This window comes from Toxotes jaculatrix, chromosome 16 (genome assembly GCF_017976425.1).
Source record: "Toxotes jaculatrix isolate fToxJac2 chromosome 16, fToxJac2.pri, whole genome shotgun sequence".
Lineage (NCBI taxonomy): Eukaryota > Metazoa > Chordata > Actinopteri > Toxotidae > Toxotes > Toxotes jaculatrix.
The window spans coordinates 24,406,587-24,419,033 of NC_054409.1; the positions used below are offsets into that span (position 1 = coordinate 24,406,587).

At 44.0% G+C, this 12,447-nt stretch overlaps 1 protein-coding gene across 1 annotated transcript in view; it reads right to left on the bottom strand.

Annotated features, from left to right (window-relative positions):
* Positions 1 to 12,447, bottom strand: part of grk3 (G protein-coupled receptor kinase 3) — a 44,627-nt gene that overhangs the window by 18,251 nt on the left and 13,929 nt on the right. The window contains exons 3-5 of the mRNA XM_041059484.1: positions 1,845 to 1,918; positions 1,587 to 1,688; positions 896 to 970 (exon numbers count right to left, since the gene is read on the bottom strand). Of these exons, the coding sequence (XP_040915418.1) occupies positions 896 to 970; positions 1,587 to 1,688; positions 1,845 to 1,918 (251 nt within the window). The remainder of the gene's footprint in view (positions 1 to 895; positions 971 to 1,586; positions 1,689 to 1,844; positions 1,919 to 12,447) is intronic.

A 12,447-nucleotide genomic window follows, 5' to 3' on the forward strand; every position in this document is an offset into this window, starting at 1 on the left:
TATTGAAAGACACTACACAAATAACCTTGCACTGCCAAATACAACCACTTACAGTCACCAACACCGGGAATTAGACCCACCCCCTGGGCTCAAGACACACCCCAGCAATAAAACAGCACCATTACTATCTGCTTGCATTCTCCACACCAACATATAAAAAGTCTGCTGCAGCTCCTCTGACGACAGAGACTGACGGACGCGATCGAACATGACGGATTAAAACTGATCAAAGTATTGATGCGAGTTAGTGGCAGTTAATTTCACAGCGCAGGATTTACAGGGATTTGTACTGACCTACTACAAGGTTTCTGCTCATCTGTGTGGGATTTATTTATTTAAATAGATTTTCTGTTCTGTTGCTCTGACAGTGCTTTGTCTTTTTCATGTCCTGAGCCTGCTAATGAGGACTGTTAAGCTTAAGGGACTATTTAATATCTAAAGGGGAAAGACTGACTTCAGGTTTTTTTTATTGTGTATGCTAATATTTACTGATATGAAAATTAGTGTGTGTGTGTGTGTGTGCGCATAATTTACACCCTCAAATGAGCTAAGGTAGAAAAACAAGGGAAAACACTGTTATGTTACTGACTACAGACCAACCACCAATCATCTGCTGCGATGAGATTATAGTCTGTGCTGTTTTCATCATATTATTCCCGACTGCTCTGTCATTTTGACATGTCGCAGTAATAAAAGCTCAGGTGTAAATAATAACATGAACGACGGCTGAACTCGGCTGTCAAAATGTCTAATGTGCAAAAATCTGATTTCTTTGTAAATTGAATTTAAATAAAGTTAGTTATTCTGAACAGAATCATATTTCCTGTATATTCTGCTGTTAGATCTGAGACAGAAACATTCCTATATATACAGTTTGTGTTGAAAGGTCTTTTACCTGGAAGAGAGTTGGGGGAACCTGTTTCTTTGCCAAGTGACTCTGCACATGGTCCACTGCTTTCTTAGAGAAAGGCTGAAACAAAGAGAGGGGAAAGAAAAGGTCATAAAAAAAAATAAAATGCAGCTTTACCAGTAATTTCACTTCTGTTTTTTTCTGTACGTCCCCCTAGTTTAACATGAACAGGACTTTACACTGCAGTGGGGCCTCTACCAAGAAGAGGACTAATATCTGTGTGTGTGTGGGCGGTGTGTTCAATAACTTCCTCCCTTCAGACAGCAGCGAGCACTAACTTTGCTGTATATCCAAAACTGTTGCCTTGCAGGACAAAAGCTGCACTGTGGTGTGTTGTTTGTGGTGAATTTGGATGGACTCGTTCCAGCCGTTTCTGGGAGAGGCCAAGTGGAGACTGATGGGGGGGGGGACGAGGGGGACTGGAGTGGTCCAAAAACACTGCAAGGATTTCCCATCATCGCTCTGTGTTCCAACTCAGGCAAAGTCTAAGAGTAACTTAACACAAAATCCGTTTTCTGAGTTAGTAAGTTGTATGTACGTGATTGATTCCAGTCTCCATCTACAGAGTTTATCAGTGATGGAAAGTTGACTTTACTTGAGAGCCGTTTAGAGCTCCCTGTACTTTACTTCTGTAGTTTCATTCAAGCTCCTTTTCGGACGCTGAATCTGTGCTCACATGTGAACAGGACAGGAGCTCCTTCATGATGTAGCCATCGTAAATCTGCCGGCTGCGGCTCAACCTCTCGTCCTCAGAGTCCAGCTTCTCGTAGTCCTTGATCTGAAACAGACACACGGGGTCAGCTTTAGCGCCGCACCAAAACAACACGGAGCGCTTCCTGTGAGGGCTAAATCTGAATGAGCGGGATTACAGGCCTAATCTCTCACCCATCCCATGATGCCGTCTAATCTCGTACACACGGGACACTTTACTTACTTCTTCGTAGAACTTGAGCTGCGGCACGGCCTCGTCGATCTCGTTCATACAGAAGTCCTTGAACAGTAGGAAGCCTGGAGGACACAAGGAGGACAAACAGTGACGACTCATAACACTGACTGTTCTGTATGTTCTTGTTGCCACACCAGCAGCACGGCTCTGTGGCTGGTAGTGATGCTCAATCTGCCGATCCACTATCAGACGGATCCCCCAAGAAATTCTGGTAGATTCGAGGTCCCTGAGGATAAATCCTACTGACACACGCTCACTCTGGTCCAACCCTGAGAGACATGATGTCACTCATACAATACATAAGTTGATCAAGAGAACATAGATTTCACAGTGAAATGGAGGGAAAGATGTGAAGGGTGGAAATCTTTGGGAATCCTATGATTCAGACTCTGAATCAATTCTCCATTTCAGACCTGATTCTCGACTGAACTAACAGAAACACGTGAACGATTCTCAGGCTCTTATTCTACTGGAACTCAGTGTAACACACCTGGCTCTTAAACAAGCTGCTATAAATACAAATCAGATATTAACTGCATTCATTTGGAAGCATGTAACAGTCTGTGTGAGGATAATGAAACGAAAGCAGCCACAGAAGGTGATGTAACACCGGTGGATGATCCGATGTGTCCAACAGACACACACACAGTGAAGCAAGCAACTGTAACCCCACATAAACATGAACAGACAGAAGGGCAGCTCCATTTACTTAATAATGGATTCAGGTTGTCTTGTTCTTATTAGAGCTGCTACAGGAGCTGATTCTGAGCCTACACACACACACACACACACACACACACACACACACACACACACACACAGTTCATAATTACAGAAAATGGCACCAGGCATTATTGGCTGAAAATGACACGCTCTGTGTCGCACACTCAAACGACAATGGATAAAAATCTCACGACGTGTAGTCACATCCCCACTCACTGAAACATTATCTGAGGAAGAGGAGGGGCAGGGGGAAAATAAAAACGCATCCACAGCGCTTGCAGAGATGAGACGCGCCGTTGCCATGGAAATTGCCTCCGTGGCTACCGGCTATATATGTACAGTGGTGTGGAGACACAAGATGAGATGTACAGTAGACTGTGCTGCCAGCCAGGAGGCGATCCCCTGACTCCTGTTTAACGTCTGCAACGCCTTCACTGGGCTTGATGGTTTCACAGGTCAAAACAAAGATGAAGAGGACAGAGACAAACAGCGCAGGAGCAATGCACAGGCTGTATGTTGCTGAGACAGTGAGTGGCTGAGACGCTCTCTGTGACTTTACCTGATTAGCATCAGGTATTAGCAAAAATAGACGACTAACAAGATCTCATTCTTGACACAGATCGTGGGTCGGTCACTCTAACCTTCCTCACGGCCCCGTAGGACAGTGCAGCAGGGTGGACAATGCTCCAGTCCAACAGAGAGATGCTGAGAAAAGCCCTGTGAGTTACTGGAGACTTTTAATTTGATACCTCTGTGCAGGAAGTGTTGGTTTCACTGACAATAACTTAACACTGAAGAAAGGAACGGCAGCGCACAGAGCTTAAACAATTTGGAAACTAATCAACGAGTTAATCGACAGACAAACAGAAAATTTGCTTCTTAGCTTTTAAAAATTGGCCGTTGCTTCAGTTCAGTGGCCTCACTGATTCGGTTTAAGGCGCGCTCGGAGCAGAAGCCATTTGTTTTGGGCTTCACGCCTTCTATCATCCACTCTCACGTCTTCCCCTCTGCTTTATCTCTCCTCCAGACATGATGCATCATTTCCCCTCTGCTCCAACGCTGACACCAAGGCTCGCACAAATAAACACGCTCACATGCATCCACACATGGTGGGTGTACACAGCCGAGCGCACAGGGCATCCTTGTTTGCAGAATGGGTGCTACTGACAACCCCCCCCACCTCCCCCCGCAACACACACACAAACAGGTTTTCAACAGCGAGGACTAAACGTGCAGGAGAGGTATTAAGAGAGAGGGACAGAGGGAGAAACGACAGTTCTTACATCACCAAGACTCAAGGATTAACCTTAATCGCCGAACACTTCAACACTGCCCAGCTAATTCAACAAATGGCCTCTTCTACAGACGACAGACACGCACGCACACACACACACACACACACACACACACACACACACACACACACACACACACAAACACACACACACACACACACACACACACCTAGCTCAAATCAGACGCTCCGAGTTCCTCTGAGCTTTGTCTCATTAGTGAAATCACCTGAACTGTCTAAAAATACCGAGCTGGCTTATTCTGACAACTGCCTCCATCTTCCATCATCACGGGCGACAGTCGGCCTCGCTGCGCGGAGCAGGTCGGACTGAGAACCAAGAGCCGAGTCTGGACTCAGACCACAGCCGGGGGTTCATCGAGTGTGTGACTTGATTTCTGAAAGCTGAGTTTGGATCCCTGCACTTCGGTCTGCATCACCACTGGTCACAGGTCAACATGTGTATCACCAGTGATACAGCCAGGGGTGATATTTTCATTATCAATTAACCTGTAAATCATGTTCTGGATAAACGGACTAATCCTTCGGTCTATAAAACACAGGGCTGCAACGATCAGATGACTAATCAATTAGTCGATTGGCATAAAATAAATCAGCAGCTGTTGATGATTGATTCACTGTTTAAGACCTTTTTCAAATAAAAATTCCAAACACTGATGGTTTGTCCTTTTCAAAAGTAAGAATTATTTATAATACGATTATTTTCATTATCGAAATCTAATCGGTTATTTATTTATTCTATAAAACAGCAAAAAAGAAAAATTTGTCGGGCACCGATCACAATTTCCCACAACCCAAAGTTATTCAGTTTGCAAACTAAAGAAAACAGAGGAAACTCCAACTCAGAACTCTTCACCAACAAAACAAATTCATTTTCTGATAATCGACTCACTGCTGCAGTTGCATTTAACCTCATAGTAAACTGAATATTTCTGGATTTTGAACTGTTGTTTGAACATGCTGATGTAAAGCAGCTCAAACTGCTGACTGAATTTTAAAAAGGTGCTAAACTCAAACTGAAGTGTTGGATTTTGCTCTTGTCACTTTCCACCTGTTCTCATCAGCATCAGTCTTCAGGAAGGACACACACACCTAACCTCAGGTGTTTCATTTACTCCCACTTCATCCTCACATATAAATATTCTGGGTCATCAGGTGTTCAGCACCAGGACCTCTGAACCTGTGGTTAACACTTTAACCCGTTTAGCTGTGAATTTAAATCAATTCAATTCCATTTGTTCTATTTTCTTACAAGTAAATTTATGGAAAAGAAGAAGAAGGTTTCTTCTCATTGAAGGGTCACAGGAGATGACAGGAGATGACTTGACCGTGTTGCATTATACATACGCTGACCTTTTCTGGTGGGAGAGAGCCAGCACTGAGCCGACCACACTGTGTTTGAGTGTGTGTGCTTGTACTGCACAATGCGACAGATATTCATTCATCTGCAACATCAGGATTAGCAAACATAGTTAAGCATTCCTCCGGTCTCTCTGCTCTCTGGCTCTGTGTTCTGACAGTGATCACTCAGAACGAGGAAAGGCTAAAGACCGACACCATTAAGGCCAGTTTGGATACGACTCTGGCACAGAGGCATAAATAAATCCACTATGCAGTATGGAATTATTTCAGCTTTTTCTCACACATGGTTGTATATCTGTATAATGTATGACGGGAGTGTCGGTGTGAGCAGGTATGAGCCTTCAGCTCCATCACCACGGGGACTGTTTGCAAAACTTACATTACAGGGAGGACGTCTTGTCCTGGAACAACTCTGTCTGTTTGCAGAGACGGCTGAATCGACTATGCTAAACGAGACCATCTGAACACGCTAAACTCGCTGTACAAGCAGTTTACATCAAATTACACACGCACACACACGGACTCGTTGCTGAAGTGTTGGAGAGACGGTGAGAAGAGGACAGGTAGAACGGCAGAGCATGCTCCCACGCGCTCAGCCAGGTGCTGTACACAGAGTGGGATTTATAGATGTGGGTTTAGGCCTAATACATGGGGCGTGTCTGCAGGCCTGCTGGCTGGCTCTGGCTTAGCATGTTAAAAATCTCTATCACACCCACCTGCACATCCATTCGCATCAACAAGCCAGCTGCACAGAAAGGCACATTACTATCAGTCACTACTCACTGGATGTTAGTGATGTGGTCACCGACAGACGGTGTGCGTCAGTGACTTTCGTGTTCGTGAAAGATGAAGACAAAACGTCAATATGAAGCAGTTCAAACACCCAAATTACGACACACAAGGACTCGCTTCCTGAAAGACACATGGTGAATTCAAAAACTAAACCATGGCATGCACACAAACACACACACAAACACACACACACACACACACACACACACACAGACTTCTTGCCAAAGTCTGGAGAGATGGGGAGAACAGCGTGGGTCCGAGGAAGAAGGGAAAGTGGGCAGCAAAACAAAAACTGACATCTGTCTCTGAAGTGTGTGGAGAGGAGAAGCAGTAAGGCCGGACTTCACTGCGACTCAGCATTATGAGAAAACTCTGCTGATTCAACAAGGACAAACCCACAATGGACCATTAAAGAAAAACCCATCAGAAGATCCAGTAGAACCAGAGTCGTTGTCTTTTTTATTCCACTCATTGTTTGTCATTGTCCACCTGGCATCTAAGTTACCCACAATGCAACATACTGCTGCCTGGCTGCCGAGCAGCCAGGCAGCAGTATGCAACAGCTCAGTACAACACAGACTTACAGCAGCCTGTAACTAACATCTATCTCTATCTGTGAATAATGAAGAAGCCTGAGATTAACAGGCCGTTCTTGACAACGCTCTCAGCACAAGGTCCACAGTCCACCTTCCCTCATGGCCTCGGTCACAGGATCCTTTAGAAACTGTAGTGAGCTTCTTTAATATTACTGGAGTAGGATTTTACATGTTGTTGTATAAACTGCTGCTTTGAGACTTGTGATAAAAAACCGAACATCGCCGGAGAACAGACAAACAAAAGCGTGTGCGTCTTCCAGCCACCTGCAGCTCTGTCTTATTCTGCTTCCCATCATGCTCTCTGTTCACTGTAAATGATGCTGACGTCCTCAGCCCTGCTCAGCTTCGAGGACTCGGCCGTTTTGTTTGAATAAACCGCATCAGAACTTTCACGGGTTAGGGTTAGGTTAGGGTTAGGTTAGGGTAACTGATCTGTGTTATGTCGTCAACATGTTGATCAGTGACATAAACAAGTGAAGCTGGAGGTGGAGACACATTGCAGCAAAACATGTTTAGATAACACCTCACAGTGTAGTATTTCTTACAGGTATTGACATTACTGGGTTGGGTAAGTGTACACTGTGCGTGTGTACTGGTTTATTATTCATTAAGTACTAACATTTGTATTTGAATTGAGTTCTCATTACAAAAATGAGGAAATATGTTTTAAAACTTTAAACTTTAAACTGATCTTATTCTTTATTTTCTGAAACATTTTGAGCTGCATTCTGTAAAAAATCATATATAATAAAGTTTATGAATCTTATTGTCATTATTAAAAGGAAGCGATAGAAACGACGGCTACGTGACGGCAGTTCTGTGTGTAAAAAGAAACGCAGAATTAAACCGCGCTGTTCTACTGTGATGTCCAGTAACTGGCTGCGATCAGATGCCTTTGATGTAAGGATAGTGTGAATCATGATGGATGAATAAAAGGACAGACATGAGAAGGACTGGAGGCGTGGGCAGTCTGTTGACATACACATCCTGGCCTCTCGGAGAAACGCGGCATTCTGGGAAAAAAGGAGACGAGGAGTCTTTAGGTCTTTTCGTTTCTTGCTCCGTTTGAAAGTCGTCCTCTCCATTTCCTCTCTCCAATTCTCATCACCTATTTTATTCCTCCTTTAATCAATTTCATTTCTCCCCGTCGACAAGCAAATGCAGCAGTTCTGGTCAGGTTCCCATGGCAACCACAGTTGCTAGGCAACACACAACTCTCCATCATCCATTCCAGAAGTCTGACAGATGGAGAGGGAGAATGCCAAGGCAAAGAGTGAGAGAAAGACGAGAGAGGGTGAGGGAGGGGGGACATTAGGAAAGAATGAGAAGAAGGAGAAGAAGAAGAAACGGCTAAAGAATGAAAACAGAGGAAGAGCTGCGCGGCAGAGAGGCGGGGATGATGCAATCAAAAGAAGAGAAAAGAGGCTCCAGTAACATCGTCAGTGATCCTCTCTCTTTATATGGATTCCTTCTCCGCCTCCAACCCTCCATTAGTCCACTGTTTCATATTTTTATGTTTTTACTATGGTCACTCGTTTATTAACAAATTCTGTTAGGGTCCGTTTTTATGAATGATCGAAAGTGATTAAAAATCATTTCATCTCCATAGATGTCACTTATCTTAGCACCTGTGTAAATAATAACAAAATAAAACCAAGGTAGAATTTAAATTTCCTATTAATCCAACGATAAAAGGATTCGAGCACAAGAAAATTAGCCAAAATTAGCCAGTGAGGCAACTTCACTGCATTGCACTGCGTGATAATCGCGTCATTATTAAAATATGATGCATGACATGGAGCCCAATTACAGCCCGAGCCACCGTGCCATGAAAGCAGAAAGTTTCTCTTTAAAGCAGCAATTATTGATTTTTTTGGGCCATTTCGGGACAAACAGAACAAGCTCCAATCATAACACTGACATGTTTAACACTGACATGTTTAACACTCACCTTTAAACCAACAATATGACCAACAGGTTAGCAAAGACATGCAGCACACACAGAGTAACATTAGAATCAGTCATTTTCTGTGCACTCCGTTCCACCAACATGGTGACTGAGCAGAGACACTTTCAAAATGAGTCCAAAACAAAAACTAAAACACTGAAAGCTGCTGAAGTCTGCAGCCGAGGGCGTCGAATGATCTATGGGTTCATCACTGACCCTGTCACACGGAGCAGAGGCTCTGCATCACAACTGTGAGTGATAGAATGCACATATCAATCAGTCTCATCAAGGAGGACTGTCTATCATCTCTCAAGCTGCAAGCTGCATGGCAATGGTAACTACAGAAACACACACACACACACACACACACACACACACACACACACACATATATATATATAAAATATGAAGTTTTCAAGGTGAAGTCGTGGCCAGTTTGTGGGCTATATTTAGAGTGTACAGAATGTCCATTACATAATGGTCATCCTGCCTGACACTGATTTTGTCTGGCCAGTGGACTTCACAAAGACGAACCCACTCATAACCAGGAACGGACTGGCTATGCAGCAGACGTAAAGACAGGTGGATCTCCTCAGCACTGTTTTCTTCAGCTCCGTGACGAGGTCTAAAAAAAGGCCACTGACTCGAACCCCTCAGGACTCTGGACAGCAGAGTTTATGGACTGCCACGGACAGTGAAGGGCCCTCTCTAGATGGATCTCCTAAAGTGGAACAATAACTGGCCTTAAAACATTAATATATTTCCTGAGCAAACTTATCTTACTGAATCTATTCCAACTGATGGACTCGTCAATGTCACATGACATTTTCTTGCCGCAAAAAACGGCCTCCAAACTAAAAAACTGACTGGTTAACACTGTATTCCTACCTTTGAGGATAAACATTCCAGCAGCACTGCAGTGTCTTCTTCCTGACCTTGGTTGTCATGACAGTCAACAAGGCTTTTGAGCTCAAGGACAAAGCATGTTATAAGCACTAAAATCAAAAGCAAACTCACAGCCGAGCTTCTACAACTGTTGATTGAAATCGACATCAGATTCTGCAGCAAAAATCCCGTAAGTCAGCTGAAACAAACCGACATATTTCGTGCATGACGGGACCAGAAATGGATCCAGTGCAAAGGAGATCCAACACGGGTAAACCCACCACCTGGACCTGTCTGAACCCATGTATCCCTGCACAAATCCAGCAGTTTGAAATGATCTGACACACGTGTTCTGTGACTGGAGTCAAACTCCCTCTGAAGGCAAAATAAATTAAAGATCCAAGAGTGTGTATTCACAGGATGAAATTAAAGGACATGCTGGACTGTGAGGTGTGTTTTAGTTTGTCAATTTTGTCTCAATCAAAACGATGGCTGCAACATTTTAAAAGAGTTAGAGGGCAGAGCAGTAACAGAAGCATGAATAAGGCTCTCTGCGTCTTTTTCTGGAAATGTTCTGCAAATAAAAACGCTCAAATAACCAAAACGTATTTTAAAACCAAGGTCTGTCTCTAAAACGGTTCCTGGGTAGTTGCAGTCACACAGTCACTATCGTTTTATGTAGTTATTAGATCGTTAAGTAGCAGGTTTGGGGTTGTGGCTACTGTTTGCATTGCTAAAACTAAGCTCTGTGGCTGCATGGAGCGGAGTTTTACCATGTTAGACAGCTATCTCTTACTGATGCATGCAAAGCCACACATTTACCATTCAAATGTGTAAGGCGCACTGGCTTTCCGTCGTGTTCTCGGCGTCACCACTATTTCCTAAAGCTGCGCTGCCTCATGCAAAACTGTCTGGGCTCTGAGGTTCTCTCAGAGCTCTCAGAGCACGAAAAGCATGAAGAACCGCGGCGATGGGACAGATGCATCAGTCACTACTGATTTGTCGGTGCAAAAAAACAAGAGTGCAACAGAGAAAAATGAGCGCCCAGGTCCCTGAGACAGAGGCCCAACTATTACATCACAGGAAATAAGAAGGGGACCACCGCTTGTTGATTACCTGGAATGTAAATGTCCCAGAGGCACCGGCACATTGATTGGCCTGGTAACAAGTGGTTTCTGGGAGACAAGCTAATGAGACCTGAGACCTGGACTAATGACCAGCAGCAACCAGGGGGCAGGCAGAAAACACCATCCAATAGGAAAGAAGCAGTCTAGTGTTTAAACTGCTAGTTGTTTAATTAATTAGTCGACTGACAGAAAATTAACTGACGGTTTAGATGATGGATTAACTGTTCAGGAGGTTCCTGGTTTCAGTTTCTCAAACAAGAGGATTTCCTGATTTTCACTGTTTTACAAACTAATTAATCGCTTACAAATAAATTAATTACAGGACTATTTGATGGTTTGGGGAGTTCGTGGTGATTCTTCTTTCAAACAAACATTTTACAAGAAGGATCTGATCGAGTCTTTTTGCACGGACAGTCTGCTCTGATGATTTTTGGTACAAACCTAAAATTAGAATATTGTGTTTCATAGAAAATGTCTGTGGTGCAGAGACTCGTGGTTCAGTTCTCAGCGTGCACAGGTAAGTAACCTGCAGTAACCTCCATCAGGACGTGGATGATGGAGGTTACTGGGTCCTTACTGTCCAGATTGGTGGGGGGGTCTGCGTCCTACCATTTCTCTAACTTTCTGAAACCGACGGTCCAACATTCACACCCACTTCGCTTCAGGTCAGCGGTGCGGAGGTGAGAGGAGCCTCTCTCTTTTTTCATCACGTATTTGTGGCGGCTCTCGTGTGAACAGCTCAGCGCAGCCCTGAATGCTTTCCACGAGAGAGTGACCGAAAATGTCTGCAGTCAGACATCAGTCGTGTTTAAATGAAGTCTGGGAAAGAAGACAAACGTTTGTAATGTTTGGTGTAAAACATTATGTTCTTGTGTTTCACCACTGCAGTGATATTTTTCTGTCTTTAAAGTCCATGTTGGTTAGTTCATTAGTTTATTTCATCAATTAACAGATCAACTGTTTGAGACTAGTGAAAAAAAAATTCACAGTTTCCCAAACTGACATTATCAAACATCCTGTTTGGTCCAGGAGGTGGAAGCAGAACATGTTTGCCATTTTTGACTGAAACAATTAACAAAAAGTAAAAAATAGTAAAAATAATAATAATAATAGTTTGAGCAGTGTTGAGCTTATTGCAGACTATGAGCAGGTATCACCTAGGAAGTGCTGAAACATTATTGGATAGGTAGGTGTCATGGGTTTCTCACTGGCGTCTAGCATGAGCATGTGCACACCCACACACACACATGCACAGGAGAGGAGAGGAAGTACGAGGTGATGATACTGAATGTAAGAGACAGAGAGAAATAAGGAGAGCAACAAGTCTGACGGAGGGAGAGCTGAAGACAAAGAAGAGGCGGCAGGGAGAATTAACGCAGTCTATTCTCACAGGGGGGCTGAGACCTAGAACAGTAAGTAAACCAAGCAGAAGCCTGCAGGGCGGCTGTGGTCCCCTGGTACGCCACAACTTCTGGCACAAAGCCTGTCTGCTCAGAATGGAAACACTCTGAGGAGCCAGCACAGAGGCGCTGCTAGCGACTGGAGGGCAGGAGGAAGCAGGAAACATGACGCTCTGCACTGAGCCACTGCATCGACAGCGCTAACACTAAACACAAACAGAGCTGCCTCACGACCACAGCCAGTAACACTGCACCAAGAAGTGACGGTAGGTATCTGTATAAAAGATTACTGAACAAACAACATTCAGAAAGCCCTGATTTAGGACATTCAGGGCCTCAGGACAACATGTCCACTGTGACCAAGCAAAAAGGAAAAAATAAAGAAAAACACGGTGTCTAACGTGAATGGTCGAGCTTTGTGGGTGTGGATGTCAGGACCAGCAGCA